The sequence below is a fragment of the Lupinus angustifolius genome, chromosome LG04, assembly GCF_001865875.1.
Source record: "Lupinus angustifolius cultivar Tanjil chromosome LG04, LupAngTanjil_v1.0, whole genome shotgun sequence".
In the NCBI taxonomy this organism is placed as follows: domain Eukaryota; kingdom Viridiplantae; phylum Streptophyta; class Magnoliopsida; order Fabales; family Fabaceae; genus Lupinus; species Lupinus angustifolius.
This window is the reverse complement of record NC_032012.1, coordinates 2306887-2329714: the sequence shown is the minus strand read 5'-3', so window position 1 is coordinate 2329714 and position 22828 is coordinate 2306887. Positions and strand designations below refer to the sequence as shown.

Below are 22828 nucleotides of genomic sequence, written 5' to 3'. Positions count from 1 at the left end.
TACAATATATTATTTATATAAGAACAACATACATGTCCTATTTAATTTAGTAAACATATTATTTTCATATTTATTTATGATTTTTGAAATTCAAAAAACCATTAATAGCTAAATATTCAATTTAACCTTACCACTAATTAGGGATGACTCACGCCATATATTATTTACATTAGAACAACATACATATCCTATTTAATTTAGTAAACATACTTTCTTCATATTTATTTATGAGTATTGAAATTCAGGAAAGCATGATAGCTAAATATTCACTTTTATATTTACCATTAATTAGCTAAATATTCGATTTTATGCTTAGCGCTAATTTTATACAGCTAGTAGCTAAATATTCAAATTCACCCTAAACTTTTCTAGGTACCCATAACGGTAATAGGTAATGGGAGCTATCCAATGAGTTTTCAAGTTCAAATATAAATTTATATATTTTGTAATAATTTATATATAACAAAAATATAGCCTAAAAATAATAAGGGTATGTTTGTTTTGGTCATTTTCTGTTTTCTTTCCAATGAAATCAGAGAAGGAGAGTGAAAATATGTTTGCATTATTGTTTTCATTTAATATATCAGAAAATATGAGTTTCATTTTCGTAAATTTAGAAAATAAAAATATCATTTCAAACATTTTCAATAATGAGGGGAATGACATTTTATTGAAATTTTTAAGATTTTTGTTACTCCATTTGTTTCATATCTTTTGATGCTTATTTTTTCTAGGTTATTTCAAATCTTTTGATGTTTTGGAAACTTTACACATTTATATTCTACTTTTCAACTATACCCTTATTTATTACTCATCTTTTCACCTCATTTTTATTTATTTATTTTTAATCCAGTTTTGAATATGCACTAAATGTGACTACTTTAGTTAACAAAATATCAAAATCAATTAATGAGTACATCTCTCGTCCAAACCACCACACATTATCATAATATAATTTATTTATTCATCTCTCAACATAACAACTTTTCTTCGGCTCTCTTATGATATTCTTAAAGTAGTTCGATGATGAGTATGATAATATATGATTTTGGGTTAAAATTAAAATTGACGCCCCTTGAAATTACTTTAACCTTAATTAAATAATAGAGCATTTGTATCTTACTAATTTATATAAACTTTAACTTTTTTAGAGAGCACCTCCAAGTGCATAATGTTTGTTATGACTTTTTGACATATCTTCGTGGTAACTAATAACCAAGTCCAACAATTAAAGGTATTCAATATATTGTTACCACAAAATATGTTGTAAAAGAAAATGCAAGTAAAAAATAAATAGACAACTTATGAAATTATTGGTTTAACTACTTTAGTGATTATTAAAAAAGATTATTAAATTAATTGCAAGGGCAACTGTCCTGATTTGTGAAGTTTAGAGTAAATGATTTTAAAATGAAAATGATAATATCAAATATGTTATAAGGAAATGAAACATGGAAATGAAAATTGTTTTTTGAAAATGAAAATAGGAAATAGAAAATATTTCTTGAAACCAAACACACTCTTAGTTTTCTCAAACTCAACATTTAGGTTGTATTTGGTCCTAATGAAAATAGGAGGAATCAAAAGGTGTGGAAGGAAAAATGAATTTTCCCTTGTTTGGTTGACAAGGGAAAAGAAGAGGGAAGGAAAAAATGCGTGGGTCTCATGCTAAAATATGTTATTCTTAAATTGGAGAGGAAAATGCATGAAAAAGATTATTTTTAATAAAATGATCACAATACCCTTGTTTTATCTCTAAACCCTCACTTTTCTCATAACTTCTCCTTAAACTCACTTTCTCATTTTTCTCCTCAAATTCATTTTTCCATCAAATGAGTTTGTCACCACTACACCAAAAGTAAATAAAATTTTAACATTCTAATTCAGTTTTTTCTTTTCTAATTCTAATCATATAATATAATTCTTTTTCCTCTTGTTCTAACTCATGTAAATCCATTTAATTTTTTTATTTTTTAATTAATTTTGAATCATTCTTTTTAGTAAAGTATGAACGTTTTGCACAATAACAAAATGCATTTGTTTTTTATTTTATTTTCAATTTAAATAATTTTTTGGAGAACTTATGATTTGTTGAGTAGTATATTTGTATTAATCTTTTTTTAGAAGTTTTTTTCTTTAATTGTTATTTTTATTACCCACGTGATACAAAAAATCAATATATGTTTAGGTTTTTTACATGATCTTGGAGGTTTTTTTACAAAAAATCAATATATATATATTTTTTCTTTTTTTTTCTCTATAAAAGTATGTATTTTATATTTATACATCTTGGAGTTAGTTTGGTCAAAGAGAGTATGAATTTTCTATGTTTTGTACATGATAGAAACAAAGTAATAACAACAATAATATAAATGTAATATTTGTTATTTGAGGGTGTTTATGCAATTTCACAAGTACACTTTTTCTTTTCCTTTCACTTTTTGCACAACCAAACAAGAGGAAAAGTTATTACTTTCTTTTTTTCATTTTTCTTTTAAACCAAACAACTCATTTTTCACCTCATGTTCTATGTCCTTTCATTCTGTGGACTTTCTTTCCTTCTTTTTTTATTTCCTTCCATTTTATACACTCACATGCAATATCTAGAAAAAAATTGATTCCAAGCTGTCAATCTCACCATACATATTTTGCATTATGAGAAGCAACGCTTGGAATGCATTATGTTTGAAAAATAAAACATTAGTCTTGAACTCTTGATGTTTTAGGATCTAGCGGAGTCTTACACCATTAGACCAATATCTTGTAGGTTTTATATCATTGTGGATTGGTCCCATTCATTTGATGAAATTAACAGTTTATGTTCTGTAACCATAGGGTGCATCAATGGTAATGATGGGAGATTAATTAGTTTATCAATCAAATTGGTAGGATAGTAGGAGTCTAAAACAAATTTTAATATATTCAACTTATTTTACTTATAATTGAAGGTCCATTATGTGATGTGCTATTATTAATGAATGCTTTGGACTCATGGTTATTGTTTGGTGTGAAACATAATGCATTCCAAAAGTTAAAGAGATGGTATTCATATTTAGAGATGGTAATAAGACTGGATGGGTTCAGGCAGTGTATTACCCGGACCCACCTTGTTACTTCATTTTTGCCATAGACCCGTGCAGATACTCGTTGAGTCTGTTATCCATGGGGTCCTTGGGTACCCAACAGATCTGTGAGTAGCATAAATTAAAAATATTAAAAATAATTGTGAATAATTTATGTAATAGTGTGTTTATTTGCTATAATGTTATGTTATTTAAGAAATCAAAAAGGAAAAAAATTATAAAACATAATTTAAAGCTTTAAACACAATTTCAATTGACTATTAAACACAACTCATTTTACTCAAACAATCATAAAAAATATAAAATCACTGCTTCAACCTTATGATGTAAAATTAATTTAGTAAGAACTATTAAATCAACATAACATTATATTACTCATATGAATTAACAACATAATATCACATCACACTCCTTAACAATATAACATCAATGTTTAACAACATTACAATTATGAATTACCAATATAACATTACAATTATGATTAACTTGATATTACAATTATGCTACTATATATATATATATATATATATATATATTTAGGAAGGAATAACAGGTCCGGATATTGTGGGTTTGAGTACCTATTTATTCGGACTCAGACCTATCTAATAAGGGGTCTCAAAATCTCGGGTCTCAATTACTCATGGGTCCAAAAACACAGACTCATGCCTGACCTATTGTGCTATTATCTGCAGGTACCCATAGGTCCGAGTCCCATTGCCATCCTTATTCATATTGTGCATATGGATGATTTATTACACAATTTTTTTTCCTAGTGTGAGGAAATACTTTATTGTCTTGTGTTATTATGGTTGCTAGACATATATAGATTCATATATATGCATAGAGGTATGTTTAACAGTTCATAAATTTTAATCTTGTTCGTGTTATTGCTAGACATAGAACTATATTAATAAGTTATTAATATGACCAAGACATCGACAATTAGTATATTTGATGTGTTGCACTAAAAACATGGTTGCTAGTCACGGTTATATGTTTTATGTATCACAATACAGTAAGGATTAGTTCATATGGATTTGTAGGAAAATATTTTTTTTTTATCCTATTACACTTAGGGGAAAATCCAAAAATTACAATAATGACAATCTAGGGTCAATATAAAGAGGGACATATCATGTTATTTTCAATTTGATAAAGAACATAATAATAGGCATACATCACAAATGAGTCGGTCTATCTTCCAACTTAAAAGTGGATGAAAACAGACCCATCACTTAACACATTCGCCACCTAATCATAAGTCATAACCTTAGCTATTTAGGTTACATAATTTACACACAAAATAAAAGGTTTAATAAAAACGATAGCCATAAAATGAAAGCAATAAACTCTGCTAGGTTTGGCTTTTGATGATGATTGATGAACATTATTGATCAAAAGGCATATAATCCAATCACTTGGATTTGAAGGGAATGGCCCTGATTACAACTTGGTGGTAAAGAGCCGCAAGAGCTGCTCCAATGAATGGTCCCACCCAGAAAATCCACTACACATGGAAGATCCACAAGATTGTTGTTAGTGCTCCATAAAATTCTAAAATTTCATAACATTATTTGGAAAAAATTAACTAAATAAATAAATATGAAATAACATACGTGGTCATTCCAGCCAAGGTCTTTGTTGTAGATGATGGCAGCACCGAGACTACGAGCGGGGTTGATACCAGTTCCTGTGATTGGGATGGTAGCCAAGTGCACCAAAAATACAGCAAACCCAATTGGCAAGGGTGCTAAAATCTGTATCAAATATAGACAATATATTAAAGAGTCAACATTTTATAAATTAAGTAAATAGTTAATCTAGGGAGTCATAAGGTGGTCTGTTGGTGAAGAGGGTGGTCGCAAGGAATGGAGTGCAGGAGGTTGTGGGTTTGAGTCTCACCATTAACAAAAAAGGGAGTTATAAAGTGTTTAGATGGTAGGGTGTAGGAGGTTGAAGGTGAAGTCTCACCCATAACATATACTAACATACTAACATTTATTTTGACAAACAATGACTCACCCAAAAAGTAATTAATTACTTACCATAAAATGACTCAATCAAAACTAAAAAAATCTAACAACATTTTCAACGATATGATATGAATGTTTTTGAAGAGAAAATTAGGTTAGATGAGTTAGGTCAAAACTCACTAATATATGTGTTGAATTCTTATTCAACCTACTTTTGTTACTAATAGTATTATTCATTATGAATACATTATTAGTTTAGTCTAGAAAAACAACATATACTTATTTATCTTTGTGCATTCCAAATAAATAATTTTTTATTTCTATCTTATTTATTTATTTTTGTGTGCTAATAAGAAGAGAAAAGAGGTTGGCATACAGGAACGTGAGAGTCTCTAGCATTACGCTTGGCATCGGTGGCTGAGAAAACGGTGTAGACAAGAACAAAGGTGCCAACAATCTCAGCACCAAGACCATCCCCTTTGGTGTAACCAGGAGCAACGAAATTGGCTCCACCGTGGAATTGACCGTACCTAGTTTTCCCTTCAAAACCTTTTACCACACCAGCGCCACATATAGCACCCAACACCTGCATCACTATGTAGAACAGTGCCCTTGTCAAAGACAACTTTCTTGCCAAAAACAACCCAAATGTCACAGCTGGGTTTATGTGACCTCCTGCACATCACACACTACCATATTATCACCAAACATAACTTTGACATCTTATTTTTGTTAGAGGGAGAAAGACAAGAGAATGTAAAGAAACAACAATACCAAGAAGCTTAAGGTGCTTTGTGAGGTTCATAAATTGTTAACAAAATATATGAATTTATGTATTGTTTTAAGATGAAACAGAAAAGTGTTTTTAGAGCATTTTTTAAGAAAATAAAAAGCATAAATTTTATCAGGAAAATATATATTTAATTCATGTATCAAGAAATGAAATATTTAGTTTTTCAATAAAAAATTACTACCCTTTTAGTACCTTAACCAATGTGAAATAGAACCCTCTTTTTTAAACGATAAATCATATTTTAAAAAATAATATGAAGGGTGTCTTTTTATATATTAAAATGACCACTTTCTACCGGTTTAATAATGTAAGATTTTATTGGATCAGACAACCACAAACCCTAAAAGATTAGTTCAGATATCATTGATAGTACAAATCTAATAAGAGATAATATCATTATATATAGTACATATATATAACCTTATCTCATAAACCAAAGCTGTCTTTCATTCAAACAAGTAATCTTAAAGTTATAAAACAACAACTCTATAATCGTAACAAACTCACCACTAGAGCTAATAACACTCGAAGTGGAATATAAAGTTAAAATTGAAGTAGTGGAATTGTTAACAAGATAGTAGGGCCATTGTATTCGAAGTGTGCAATCTAATGCCATCTACTAAACAAGATCAATCATATAAAAAAGCTAGCTTACCAGAGATTCCAGCGGTACAGTAAACAAGGGCAAATATCATACCACCAAAAGCCCAAGCAATGCCTTGAATACCAACAGATTGGCACTTAGAAGGTGATCTATTAACACCTATTACAGTCAAAACAGTGATATAAAGGAAGAGAAAACTGGCCACGAATTCTGCTATCCCAGCTCTATAGAAAGACCAAGATATTAGTTCATATGGCTCAAACAAAGGAGCAGGTGGTGGCTCCTTATAGTCCTTCCCATCGTCTTGGCTTTGAGCTGCTATACCAATGGGTTGCGTTTCTGGGAACTTGTTTGCTCCCAATGAAACATCTTGCTCCTTCCCCTCCATAAGTTGTTGGAGTTGTGTTTGTTTAAGTGCAGTGGTGATGAATGAGAGTAGCGGTGAGGAAATTAATTAATGTGGGACTTTATAGACAGGTTCAATGGAAATAATGTCAATGGAAGTTTAATCTAACACACTCTTTTAACTTTTAAGTTATTAAGATAGTACTCATTGTGAAAGCAGTTAGAGTACAGCTGTTTAACCGGTCATTCATTAATTAGAGTGGAAATTAGGAAAATTATATGAGATAAATATGTATAAAAAAATTTTATACTATCATTACATTCACCATAATTGATATTGGATAAATTTTCTTGCCACTTAATTGTTGTGTTCAAATTTCTAGATAATTTTACATACTCATACTTTTTTTATTATTAGCGTGTGAAGATAAAGTATAATTGTGAAAAAAGTCAAGAGAAAATTTGAGAAAAATATAATAGTAAAACAATAAAAAATATTAAAAAGAGAAAAATCTAGAGATTTATTTGGTTTATGTAAATAAACCTAAGATGATGGATTATTGACACTATTTTTGTGGATAGAAAATCTCTTCCAGGAGGAGTATGATGTTATTTAGTATTGACTGGTATTGATAAACTCTAGAATTCCCCAAATCAAAATTTTTGCTTACTTTCCATTAAAGAAAAGAGTTTAGAATTTATAAATTGTAAAGTTTTCATACTGTCAATATATCATTTACTATTGATTTATATTATTTTTGTTTGAGAGTTAATTATAATTAACATATAAATGATAGATGATTTACTGACAATATAAAAAATACTTATAATGTTGTACACATATTAAATTCTAATCAAAATAGATTTTTGGAATATTAACATATTTTTTAGAGTATTATTTAAAGAACATAAACAATAATTGTATACACCTATTAAATTTAATTGTATAAAAAAAGTTAAATTTAATTTTCAATCTTATTGCTTTTCTACTAACAATGTAAAGATTTACAAACATTATATTATACACAACTCATTTATATTACTTTTTTGAAAAATTAATAATTATTAAATATAGATGATGAATGATGCAATAATAATGTATTAAATTTATACTCGACATACTTTTTTTCTTCATTTCTTAAACAAAATTCTCTTCAAACACTTAGTAATTCAACTTAATTTTATAGTTGTTTTTGTTAGACTTTTAACACTTTTATGAGCATTTAATAGTTCATAAGAACCCCTTAACATTCACATGTGATAACAGAATAGAGTAGGGAATACCTTGTTCCGTTTGTGTTTCCCTTTATGCACTTTCTGGTTGCCTTTCTGTTAAGCACTTTCTAGTTGCCTTTCTGCTATACACTTTCTAGTTGCCTTTCTAGTTGCTTTTGTTCTCACATCTCTGCCTTCCCTTTATGCGTTTCTTGATGATCAGGAACTCAATTTCCTTCCTTCTCTAGATGACACTACATTTTCCTTACTCAATCACTAGTGCTTCTATAATTCTCTCTTTATATTTATATTCATTAGATAGCAAAGAATTGAATGAATGAGATGCTTTGCCAATGCATGATTGTCTCTATTTATAGAAGGGTTTAGGAGGAGTTATTAGAGAAAGTAATTCCTCCACTTTCACGGAAACTACCCATGAAGTGAGAGGGGAGGGAGTTAACAATACCCCACTAGTTTGATCCATCAATTGCCAACCATCATCACATTAGGCACTTTCATTCAAACTAGTAACTTCCAAGAACATGGGTCACTAATTAAAATTAATCTAACAATCTCTCACTTGGTCCATGTGATGACTTGAAGATTCATAACTTTAATTGCGCATTTTAATTGAATCTTACAAATCATCCTTAATTGAATTGAAATGGTTGAATTATGGCAGTCACAAATTATATGAGGCAACCTGGTCCCTTTCATGTATCACAATCAACTCAACCCAACCAACTTTAATTTGAGTCTTCATTCGCCTTTCGAAAACTCACCAAGTTATCTCATTAAAACCATACAAGTACTTTCTTTAATATGGATAACTTAAACTTTAATTATGGAAATGGAACTTTCATTGACTTCAATGTGTCATACAATGATAAGCAAACATCTATACATGTATATATACATCATGTAATATCACATTAACAAGGACTTATCTATAATGTTCATCCTTTCTACATGACCAATGTAAATTTTGGGTGACAATCCCTTAGTTAACGGATTTGCTACCATTAGATTGGTACCAATATGCTCTATAGAACTTTCTCATTCTGTACTTCTTCTTTAACTGACAGGAACTTTAAATCCATATGTTTGGCACATCTCGAATACCTGTCATTCTTAGAGAAGAATACAACTGTGAAATTATCACAATAAAACTTCAGCGACCTAGCTACACTGTCTATAATGTCCAGCCCTAAAGTAAAGTTCCGCAACCACAATGCATGATTTGTGGCCTCAAAGCATGCCACAAACTCAGCCTCCATGGTGGATGTATCAATTACAGATTATCTACCACTTCTCCATAAAATGGCTCCTCCACCTATTAGGAAATCATACCCAAATATAAATTTCCTTGAGTCCATACATCCTGCATAGTCTGAATCCGAATAACATATCACCTCAAGGTGATCCGACCTTCTATACGTGAGCATGTGATCCTTAGTGCCTTTCAAATCTTTGAGAACCTTCTTTGCAGCCTTCCAGTGGTCCATTCCGGGGTTACTTTAATACCAGTCTAATATTCCAACAGCAAAGCTGATATCCGACCGAGTGCATGTCTGAGCATACATTAAACTCCCAACCACTGATGCATAGGAAATTGATTCCATTTCCTTACATTCCAAATCATTCTTTGGACATTGTTTTTCACTGAATTTTCCCCCTTTCTAGATTGGAGTTATACCCGCGGAGCACTTTTTCATTCTGAATCTCTCTACTACCTTATTGATATATCCTTTCTGAGACAATCCTAACAATCCTTGTGATCTATCACGAAATATTTCTATTCCTATCACATAGGATGTCTCACCCATATCCTTCATTTCAAAATTATTAGAGAGAAACTTCTTTACATCATGTAACAATTCTTTATCATTTGCAGCAAGTAGAATGTCAGCAACATTATGACAAACATTATAAACTTGCTCCCACTAACTTTCATGTATATACACCGGTCAACAGTGTTTTCCACAAACCCATATGGCGTAATGGTATCATTAAACTTTATATACCATTGTCTAGAAGCTTGTTTAAGTCTGTATATTGACTTATTTAATTTACATACTAGATTTTTCTTTCCTGTGGTCATGAACCCTTCGAGTTTGTTCATATAAACTTTCTCATTTGAGTCACCATTCAGAAAAGCGGTCTTTACGTCCATTTAGTGAAGCTCTAAGTCATAATGAGCCACCAAAGCCATAACAATTCTTAAAGAATCTTTCTTATATACTGGAGAGAAAGTTTCTTTATAATCAATGCCCTATTTTTGAGTGATCTTTGGCGACAAGTCTAGCCTTATATCTTTCAGTGTTGCCTTTCGAGTCACGCTTGGTCTTAAAGACCCATTTACAGCCAACTCGTCTTGAACCCCTAGGCAACTCAACTAGATCCCAAAATTTATTATCGTCCTTGATTTCAACTCTTCTCATAGCATTGAGCCATTTTTCAGAATTGTCACTTTCCATGGCTTGTAGGAATGAGACTGGATCATTATCAATGCTCAAGTAACATTCATGTTCAAGTGAATATACAATATAATCGTCATAAATAGCTAGTCTTTTTTGCCTTTCAGACCTTCTGAATTTTATTTCTTGCAATTCTTCCATCACATGATCATTAATGACTTCATTAATCGACTCATTAACTATTTGTTCATCCTATGGGTTTTGGATATTATCTTGTCGTCTCTGTGTATTATTTGACGGTAATATAACTAGAGGAACAACAACCTTAGGAGACCTCTTCAGTGAAGAAGATTCATCAGAAGTCTCCATAATATCAATCTTTCGTGATTTATGACTCCCACTGGTTTGACCATTCTCAATGAACCTACCATTACCAGACTCAACTATTCTCGTACTATGGTTATGACAATAAAATTTGTACCATTTTGACTTTTCCAGATAGCCGATAAAGAAATCACTAATGATTCTTGAATCAAGCTTCTTTTCATGTGAGTTGTACACTTTTACTTTTGTTAGATAACCCCAAACATGGAGATGTCTCAAACTAGGTTTTCTACTAGTCCATAACTCATGGAGTTTTAGGAACTGCCCTATTGGGAATCCTAATTAGCAGATACGCACCAATCCTTAATGCGTACGTCCACAATAATAAAGTACATCACAATGACTCAACGTTGAACTAACTATTTTCATTAGAGTACGATTTCGCCTTTCAGCCACACCATTTTGTTGCGGTGTGTAAGGCATAATGCACTCAAATGCCTTGACTTTTGAGAAACTTTACAAATGGTCCTGGATATTATCCATTCTCATTATATTTTACATAATATTCACCACCTCTATCAGACCTCATAACCTTAACCTTCTTTTCAAGTTGTCTTTCAACCTCATCAATGAATACCTTTAGGATATCCAATGATTGAGATTTTTCATGCAACAAATATAGGTAGCAATAACATGAGTAATTGTCTATAAAAGTGATGAAATACTTTTCACCACCCCAAGATGGAACATCAAAAGGACCACAAATATCTGTGTGTATTAATTCAAGAAGTTTGCTACTTCTTGTGACTAGCTTCTTTGATATGTGTTTAGTTTGTTTTCCTTTAATACAATCTGAACAAACATCCCAATCAACAAAATCCAAGAGGTAAAATATCACTTTTTGTTAACCACATTATCATTCCTTTGGATATATGACCTAATCTTTTATGTCACAAGTAAACATAATTCTTATCAAAATATTTAAGCTTACTACCAACATCATGTTTAACATTAAATAAAGATTCCTTAAATTTAAAATCAAGATTGAAGCAATATAAACCATTCATTAATGTATCAAAACTGAAATAGTATGAATGTTTACCTAATTTAAAACCGGAATGCTTAATCTTAAAATTAAAACCTATACAATCCAACCTAGCAACAGAAACCAAGTTCCTCGAACATTCATGAACATAAAGACACTTTCCTAGATCTAAATATTTTTCACTATCTAGGATCAATCTGTATGTCTCAATTCCATGAACTCGTGCCTTCATTCTGTTTCCCATGTAAAAAACTTCTCAATTTTCTAAGTTCGGATTGAAAGTAATCCCTGCACATTATGTGACACATGAGTTGTTGCACTAGAGTCTAACCACCAATTATATTAGGAATCTCAATAAGAAATGATTCATCTATAATGGAAACAAAATGTTTATCTTTCTTTTCGAATCATTTTTTCCTTCTTCTTATAATGTTCATTCTTCTTACAAAAGAAGTACTTGATTTCTTTATGAATTTTCCCTTCTTTAATGGAAATATTTTCCTTGCCCTTTCCTTTATTCCTATTGCTTGGCTTGAATATGCTAGTGCTACTTGGCTCCTGAATGGACAAGTGAATGAAGTCATTCTTAATTTTCTTTAACCTCCCACCCTCTTGAACGAGCATGGCCTTTACTTCCTGAAAATTTCATTTCTCCTTTATGGTGTTATAGTTCACCTAGAATTGGTCAAACTCAACAGGAAGGGAGTTAATGATTAATTGTACCAAGTATGCTTTTGTCACCTCCATCTCCATGCCTTTCATTTTCGCAGCCAAATTTTCCATGCTAGTTACATGATCATGAATGGGCTGCGACCAGTCAAACTTCTTGGTTGTCAGCTCTATCATGAGATTTCTCACCACAGACTTATCATTACTGTCTGATTAGGAGTACTCCTTGATCATTCTCATAAATTTCTTTGCATTGTTTGTCTTAGGCATAGATTGCTTGACATTGTCAGAGATTGACGTTTTCATCAAGCTAAGACTCAACCTGTTTGACTACTCCCAAGCCTCATATAGAGTTTTGTCTGCCTCCGAGTTGGTCTCAGTTATGGTTGGTACATTATCTATAATGATGGTCAAGTTCAACTCCATAACACCTAGTGAGAGCTGGATCTGTTCGGACCAATCAACATACTTTAGTCCGTTGAACTTGACACATTTGTTGCCTAAGGCGAATGCATTGAATGAAGCTGAAATAAGACATGCTCACACTTTAATGTTTTGAATAAACTTTATGGATTCAATCAAACTTTTATTCATGCACTTAATTTATCTTTAGATAAAATATAAATGCATTAAACTTTTATTAATGATGTTCAATATTATTCTTTAATGAGTAATTAATCATACTTTTTAAACATGCATGTTATCTTTGGATAATCGAGCACAAACAAGTATGTTTAAAACTTTAATGTCATTAAATACATGCAGTGATCCACATTTGGGTTATCAAAATATGCATTATAATTAATGAACAAACCCAATTAATTATCCTTGCAGCATCATAATCTTAATTACATGTAATGATCCACCTTTGGGTGATCAAAATATGCATCATAATTAATAAATAAACATAATTTATTTTCCTTAGGACATCATAATCTTAAATATAATTGATGTCCACTTAAATCATTATCACCAATTGATACATCCAACATTCATGTTAGAGATGTATTGAATTTAACATTCTTACAAAAACAATATCACCTTATACAAATAACATGAATATTATACTGAAATATGTTATTTCCATTCTTAAAAGATTGATACGAGAAAATAATGTTGTATTGTTACTTTGAAAGTCACAATATAAAATTCAATAGTAAACACGTTTCCAATTCAATTATAAAATTAAAACATGCGTTCTTTGATGATCAGGATCTCAGTTTTTTTCTTCTTTATATAGCATTACACTTTCCTCACTCAAATACTAGTGCTTCTATAATTCTCTCTTTATATTTCTATTCATGAGATAGCAAAAAATCAAATGAATGAGATCTTTTTCCAATGCATGAGTCCCCTATTTATAGAAGGGTTTAGAAGGAGTCATTGGAGAAAGTAACTTCCTCCACTTTCACGGACACTACCCATGAAGTGAGAAGAGAGGAAATTAACAACACCCCTATTAATTTGATCTATCAATTATCAACTATCACCATATTAGATATTTTCATTCAAACTAATAATTTCTAAGAATATGAAATATTAATTAGAATTAATATTTTAGTGCACCTAGAATAAATTAGACAAACATTTCAACAACAAAAAAATCAGACAGAAAAAGAGTGTGGAAGACTCATGATCTTGTATTGTGACACACGTGATGATCTCAACACGCAGGCTGAACATTACATAACCAGTTCAAGATAAACATGTTTAGTTTATTACCTATATGATTTTAATTGGCTAGATAAAATTTGATAGTTCAGACTCTTCTTTCCCGATTAATTCTTATTTTGATTGCGAGACTAAATACCTAGGTAGTGAAGGTCAATGTTTCAAATTTCAACTACAGACACTGTAGATACACGTAAACGATAACTTGATTAACTTCGATCAATTTTGTGTGACCAAATCTGAAGAAAATAATGATTAATATTATGGGAATTATTTTTGTGAGACGTAAAAAATGACTAATTTAAAATATTGTGGTACCATCTGCCTAAATACAATAAAGTCATTTATAGAGTAAAAAATGGCAAAAATATATTAGCAACAACTCATTACAAAATTTAATACATGTTCTCCAAATTTTTTAACAGCTATATGAGTAAAATAAATCTCCAACAGCACGAGCTTCTTCTTCGAATCCATTTAGAGTGTTCTAGAACCGAATACATCTATTATCACCACGTTTATCATTTTCCCAAAAATACCCAAGAAATGTCTTAGCTGCATCCAAACTCGGAAAATAAGTAGGTTCCAAAAATATCTGACTCAACGAGTCACCTCCTTCACAAACTCGGTTCCCACTCACCACCGCACTCCCCATAACCACCACCATAACCTGTTTATAACAATAATAAAACCGCTTCATCGCCACCTCAATCACCTGCATCGCTTGTAACACATGAACCTTCTCGAACCCACTTTCTTTCTCCACATACACTTTCATCGCTGCTTCCATTACCCCGGGCCCACCCATGGGGTCCACCTCCACTTCCAATATACACGGCACCTTCTGCTTCAATTCCCTACACATATTCGTTACCTCTACTAACCCCTTCGATCTGAAGCAAAACGCCGCCGCTTCACCTTTCATAGAAATTAACTCTTTTTTTATTTTAAGAAAATCGTCAGGGTCCGTAACCATGTGAATGTCTTCTATTTCCGTTAGAATCTTCCAGATTCGTTCCACCGTGTAACAATCACTTGTGGCTAAATTGAACTTTCTGTTATCCAACGATTCGGTTATTCTTTCTAGAAGCTTCCGTAAAACCTGGATCCATGATTCTACGATCTGGTGCGTCGCGTGCACAGTAAGGCTCTCCTGTGACGGTGTTGTTTTGGTATTCAGCGCGTGGAGATGAACCTCGTTTGGTTTGCATACGGCGTCGTATTGGAGACTCGGTTTCATTGCGAGATTTGGTTCACCTAATCCCAACGTATAAGGACACCTCATCATGGCGCGTTCGATGGAGAGAAGGATCCTCTGCGCTGCGGGTTTTGTTTTCTGCCACGTGGCGAGACGAGGGAGTAAGCTAGTTTCACTATAGCATCTTCTCAGGTTCTGATTGGCGAGGTCGAGGGTTGGAGCAGTGCCACGTGTCTTCGCGTAATGTTCCTCATCCTCGCATAGCATAGCAATGATTTCGATCTGTGACATGGCGAGTGACTCGACCCTACGGTTCAGTTCTCTACAGTTCGCGTACGGTCTAGGGTCTGAGAAAACGGTTGAGATGAACCGGAACGTGATTTCGAGAGCTTGCAACGCGGGTTTGAGAACCGGTTCGTTGTTCCAGTTTGGAAAGTCTCTGGAAGTCCAGAGATTTATGAGCTCAGGGAGGCAGAGGTAGTGCTCGTAAGCGGAGCAGAGTGGCGGCGATGCGGCGGAGATGTCGCTGGTGCAGAAGGTTTGTAGAGAGGGTAGTGAGGGGTTATTAGATAGAGAGATTTTGGGGGGCTTAGAAGAAGTGTCTTTGGTTGTTGGCATGTTTGAGTTATAGTGAAAATCAACCATTTTTGTGATGATATTGGATGGGTGTGTTGTTTTGTTGGGGAATTTATGATGAGAAGAGAAGAGAAGAGACAAAGGGTATTTATATGAAATGATATGATGGATAAGGTTGTTGTTTATGAATTTAAAGACGTGTGTGGGCTGGGAACAGAAGGTGAGAAGGGTATGAAGAACGAGGAATTTGAAAGTCGCCGCTATGTTGAAATTGATTTTAATATGAAATAAAATGTCATGCATGTATTTATTAAATAGGAAATAGTGGTGGGAAACTATTAGTGTAATGGTGTATTGTCAATAAAATAAAAATAAAAGAATTTTGTAAACGGATAGATTTAGATTTTTAAGATTACCACAGTTGTTTATCTCATATCTCATTAAGATGGGTTAGTTATATCTCTTATTTTTTGTCTCTCACCTATGAATTGGATTAACTTATATTTAATTCAATCTTCTCATTAATACTTGTATTGATCTTCTCTAAATTTGCCTAAATCACTTGATACTCGATTTTATCCTCTTTTATGTAATGAGTTCATTAATTCATTTAAAATCAAATTTTATTTAATATATCTATCTTTTTTTCCGATAAAATATATCTACTATCTAACAAGGTAAATATTTAATTCTATTATATTCTTTTTAATTCTATTATATTCTTTTGTTAACCTTTAATCCCAAAAAATTTAATCTCTATCATATTTATAGGGAAAATATAGGTAATTAGGTAATGGAATTAAATAATAAATCATGGGGTGGCAAAGTAGGACTACTTGTTTGTTGAGCGGCAGATGTAAGATTGAAGCTTATCCATAACACCTAACATGGGAGGGGAAGAAAAGGTGTCTGTTTACGTTGAACTTTGAAAGGAGAATAATACTATTATCATTGTTCGGAAACTAAAATCAAATGTGAAGAAATGGGATAGTTGATGTTATTAGACTTTTGGTACGCGTTGGAAGGCACCATGGTGTTTCGCTACCGCTTTTTCATAATGTGGAATGTTGCCAATGATTCGGCGTAATGGTTCAATGGATGGTTTTCCACTTTTGGCACTATCTGTATCATATTTCACTTCGAATCCACTCAAAAATATCCATTCCGAACTAAGCATGTCTACCTTTTCTTCTACGTTTTTTATTATCCTTATATCTTTTGTAAATAAATTTAATTAATTTAGTACATATTAATAAGAGAATATCCATTTAGCCTAAGAGTAAGTGAAAAAAGTTACTCAACATTTTAGTTCATTGTATAAAAATCTAATGGTTGAAATTAGTAAGTAGATATAAACTATTAAATTTTTATAGGATGGATGGTTAAGATTAATGTGGAGTAGTTTTTTTCCACTTAATCTTTGACAAGTGAGTCCCTTTCTATTAATAATATCAGCTATAATTAATCTTTTTGAGTTAATAATAATATAGAAATAATTACTAATAAAAAATATATGAATACTTATAAATTTTATTCAGTACGTGATATATGAGAAATCGTTTCAAGAATTATATATATTTTTTACTAAATATACTTCTGCCAAATCATCCAAAGGCTAGTATAATATGTGTATTTATGTGTCCTATATTATACACATATATACAAAAGATATTTCTGTTTTTGGATAATCGAAACTTCATTAAAAACTGTACTAGAGGTGCTGAGAAAAGGGAAAATTAAATATTTCACTTTAAACATGGTATTGGCAGAGTTTGTATTTTATATATGTATTAAACTATGTTTGCAGAACCTTACTACAAACTTTTTTATTGTGATCTTTACATGAGTCTTTTCAGCTAAAGCAATAATTATTTGAAATATAATTTTAAACATAGAGTATCTTATGGTAGCTGTACAGATAAAGATGTAACTGATGTAAGGAACAATGTTATGGATTTTCAACGTCCCTTTGGCAAGAATGGAAATCTAGAGAATAGCCTACATGCGTTGAATATTGCTTCTTTACTTGTTCTTTGAAAGTTCATTCCCCAACCCCACTTCCCGTGGTACTGGACCGCCTGGGCTAATCCTCATTAATTGTATACAAAATATGTAAGGAAGAAAACACATTTGTATTACTTTTATTTAAAAGTTAATCATAATAATAAAAATGAATGATGAATCATGTAGTGATAATGTAAAAATATTTTATATTATAATTGTATATATATTTTTCTCTTATTTTTTTGCCAAACGAAATTAGAATTGTAGTTCCAGATTCAGTTCCAATTTAGTTGTTTGTTTGTAAGATCTAGAATTCAATAATAGTAATAATAATGTTCTATTGGAATTACAATTCCAAACTATCAGTTTTTATTTATTTATTTATTATTATTATTATTCTAAAAAACTAAAAATTAAAAAAAAAATTATTATGTTGTTAAAATAAAAGTGATAAATACCTGCAAATTTTATTATGAAAAAGTATAAATACTTAGCAAAATTCTAAATTTTAATGTTATATCAATATTAGTTTTATGTTCACATTATAGAATGATGTTACTAGAAAAGTCTTTGCGCCTTGATTAGCGGACACATGTTGGTAGAATCTAGGCATTATTAGTTATATTAAATCCTAATTACAGTAGTGTAATGATCCTACCATGCTCAATCAAGATTGTCTTTCCTTGAAAAACTTGTAGTCCATGACAAAAAATAAATAAACAATTAAGATATATTTTAGGTGATTGTACTTTTTTATCCTCATATAAAATTGTTGGTTTAAATTATACAAATATGAGTAAGATTTGATTGTTGTCATATAAAAGTTATTAGTTTGCATTCTTAAAAAGTTGAAATTGAGAAAAAATATGTATATACTAATAGTGTAATAATTTTTTACATTATCACTGTATTATTTAACATTCATATTTAATTATTATTGACTCTTAAGTAGAAGTAACATAAATTAATTATGGATGGTATATTAATTGTACATAAATATTTATATTATGAGTATAGTTATCATAATCCTTGGTATTAATACCTCAATCCTCATTCCTCAACATTAAACCTTTTTGTATTTTGTTCTTCCTACTATTGCATCGTCTTTGTCATTATCTTTTCTTAGTTCCCATTAATTTTTTATGCAAGATCAAAATTAAAATTACCATACTTTTTAAGGACTAAAAACATAGCTGATAAAAACATTAAAATAGTATTAAGCTGTTATTTAAAAAAAAACTCAATTCAACATAAAGTCTCGCATCATTGGTATTCACTAGTTCTAAAGAAACTTTACCAATACGTGCATATCTATATATTTTAAATGTTAAAATATGGTATGAGTCATGGATAAGAGAAATTTTTTTTATGAAACAAGAAATACGAGAAATTAATGAAAAGATAAAGAAAAGGTTGAAGAAGTAAGAAAGAGAAAGAAATGAGAATCAAAGTCTCCGTTGAAATGTAATATCTCTTATTATTGTCATTGAATTGAATTAATAAGAAGTGATCCAATATGGTTTATTTATACAAGAGAAAAGAAAAGAAAGTTCGTAAAGCAACTAACTAACATAAATCTAATTTGCTAATTCTAACATCCTAATCAATAACAATCTTCCAAAAATAACCTCTAATATATTATTAATATCTCCCCTCAAGCTGGTGAGTGAAATTTTCACTCTCCAACTTGGAATTAATTTGAAGTAATAATAACGCTTAACCACCCATGACAGAAGCTATATCATCAAACGTTTAATCATCTATAGCAGAAGTTATATCTCTGCTTAACCACTATGGACAGAAGCTACTCATCCAATGCTTAACCATCCATGACAGAAGTTATATATGAGCTTAACCATCATACACAAAAGCAAACCAACCATTGATGATGAAAGAGAGAGAGAAGAATCTGAATCTTGATCCTAATGAGATGTTTCAACGATGAATAAGAAAGAGGGGTAAATGATGAAGAATAAGAAAATGACATAATCTTGTATAGGATAATTGGTCATAGTCTCCATTCTTGAAGAGCTTGAGGATATCAAGAAGCTAGCTTATGTACTTGAAAAGAATTCTTGACAAAAAACAAACTCCTTTGATATGAATTTGAAGGTCGATGAAGAAGGTGATGATGAAGAATTTAGACCATATGTATTGGTCACTGAAATTCAGAAGCTTGAGCACCGACAACTGCATCTCTTTACTGCAGATAAAATTGTGAGAGAATAATGAACATTCTTGGTAGTTTTCTTGATGGTTTTGTGGAGTTTGAAAGGTTCTTTGATTCTTGCATGAACCAAGAAAAAAAACTTTCATCATGTCTGTAGATAAGGCAAATTGAGGAGACTCCATAGAGCAAGATTCCACAACTCTGATGCGTTCAAAACGGTAGCGATCGAATAATTACGCTCTGATATCATGTTAAAATATGGTAAGAGCCATGGATAAGAGAGATCTTCTTTATGAAAAAGAAAGATGAGAAATTTATGAAAAGAAAAAGAAAATCTTGAAGAAGCAAAAAAGAGAAAGAAAGGAGAATTAAAGTCTCCATTAAAATGAACATCTCTCATTATTGTCATTGAATTGAATTAATAAAAAGTGAACCAATATAATTTATTTATACAAGAGAAAAGATGAAAAGAAAGCTTGTAAAACAAGTAACTAACATAAACCTAACTTGCTAATTCCTAACTTCCTAATCGATAACCATCTTCCAAAAATAACCTCTAATATATTTTTAATAAATATGTCTATAATTATATCCGCATTTAATATTTTATGGATAAACACCATTTTTTATAAATAAAACTCATATAACATTCGGCGGTGCCTATCACTTTTCCTTTATGAATTTATAAATACTTAATTATGTTTTGAGGCTAAGTTTCATTAAACTTTTGCTATTTCTTCCTCGTTAAGTTGCAACCCCTTCCTCTCGTCTTTATCCACATCCTTTGCTGCACTACATAGCATTAGCAAAGTTGCGTAGCCCTCATACATTCTACATTAATTAATTAAACAGCTACAGAAACTTGATCAAACCAAAAATTATTATTAAAAGAAAGAAAAGTAAATGCAAAAGCAGTGTAGAAGATTGAACTTCTGAGTCGGCAGATATTTATATTTATCCATATTAATCCATGTTCCATAAACTTGGTATTATGATAACTCTTCTATCTTTATTGTTATTCTGAAAATGACAATTTCATTAGAATCTGTTTGCAATTTGTATTTCAGAAGGGAATGAAAGAAAATAGAAGATTCAAGAGTCATGAAATACATAATTTTCAAGTATTTAATTTTCCTTTATTCCCATAAAAAATTAAACTCACAAATAAACCCTTAAAGTTTTGTTTTTAGGTGTATTTTCCATTCTATAAATTAAATTTTGATATCAAACTTTAAATCATCTATATAAGTTCAGTAACTTGTGCTGAAACCTATTGGTTCTTGCATTCTTTAAGTATTCATTTATTATAAATCTTTATTTTAATAATTACCAATGCTGTTTATGATCGCTCCTTCCTCCCCTTCACTATATATATGAGACTTGTAAGGAAGAAACACAACAAGCAAGTGAGAAAAACAACATAGAGAGAAAGTGAGAGAGTTTATATCCACATAGTGTGAGATTTGTATTTCTAGTGAGATATTAGAGAGTTTGTATTTCCATCATTTTTGGGTGAGATTGAGTGTTATCCTCTTTGTAAGAGAGAGTCAAATATTGTAATCCTACTTTCTATAGTGGAGATATTTTCTCGACTAGGTCCTGTGGTTGTTTCATTCTCACATTGAAGAGGTTTTTCCAGGTTAAAATTTTTGGTGTTATTCTTCTACTCTTCTCTATTTTTTTTATCCACTTGCCGCTTCCGCAAGTGCCCATTTTATATCACACAGAGGAGGGAAATTGGTTCTGAATTTCCCAACAGTGGTATCATAGCTCTTAGGTTCGTTTGGGGAGCTTAGTCTGTGTAGTCCAAGATGGAAGGAGCCGCTAATATCTCATTTGATGGAGATATGTTCACTGACAACTATTCCTATTGGAAGCCCATGATGGAGGATCATTTATACTGCAAGGATATGCATGAGCCTATTTCTTGCAAAGATAAGCTAGAAGATAAGGGTGATAGAGATTGGGACGTTTCAAATCGAAAATTTGTTGCAATGATTCAGAAGTATATTGATAGAAGTTTATTTGAGCATGTATCCACATACACAAATGCTTATGAGTTATGGTCGAAACTTGAATCTATGATTCAGAAGAAAACTCCTAGAAATAAAGCATCACTTGTCAGAAGGCTGGTGAAACTCAACTACAAACATGGCCAAAGCATGATAGAGCACTTGAATTTATTGAAGGGTCTTGTTAATCAATTGACAAAGATAGATGATGAGTTGCAAGCACTTCTGTTATTGAGTTCGTTGCCTGAAAGTTGGGATACATTGGTGGTCACGCTCAGCAACTCAATCCCTGATGAGAAAGTCTCAATGGATACTGTTTCAGACAGTCTATTGAATGAAGAATCCAGGAGGAAAGTACAGAGTATATCCTTCCACTCTGAAGCAAATATTGTGGAGAGACGTGGAAGAAATGAAACTCATGGGAGAAATGAATCTCGTGGAAGAAGCAAAATCAAATTCAGAGGTTGCCCTCAATCTCGCATGAGGTCAATAACATGCTATTATTGTAGTAAAGAATGACATAAAAGGTCTGAATGCATGTTCTTAAAGAGAGACCAGAAAGCTGGAAATATCCACGAAGATTTAGTTTATCCAATAAAAAATGGTCATAAGTCTACCACAATCGTCACCGCAGATGATGATGTTCTCCTCATTGGAGAAGACAATCACCTAAATGTTGCATATGGTGATTGTGCTTGGATCGTTGACTCCAGTGCTTCTTTCCATATA

General features: G+C 31.4%; 2 protein-coding genes across 2 annotated transcripts; both read right to left on the bottom strand.

Annotated features, from left to right (window-relative positions):
• LOC109344787 (probable aquaporin PIP-type 7a) lies at positions 4466-6866 on the bottom strand. The gene is made up of 4 exons (XM_019583536.1): positions 6505-6866; positions 5433-5731; positions 4700-4840; positions 4466-4590 (listed from the first exon to the last, which is right to left on the bottom strand). The coding sequence occupies exons 1-4, from the start codon at positions 6839-6841 to the stop codon at positions 4498-4500; spliced, it is 870 nt and encodes a 289-aa protein (XP_019439081.1). The 5' UTR covers positions 6842-6866; the 3' UTR covers positions 4466-4497.
• On the bottom strand, positions 14489-16075 carry LOC109345075 (nematode resistance protein-like HSPRO2). The gene has a single exon (XM_019583855.1). It carries the CDS (start codon positions 15980-15982, stop codon positions 14627-14629), a length of 1356 nt encoding a protein of 451 aa, XP_019439400.1. The 5' UTR covers positions 15983-16075; the 3' UTR covers positions 14489-14626.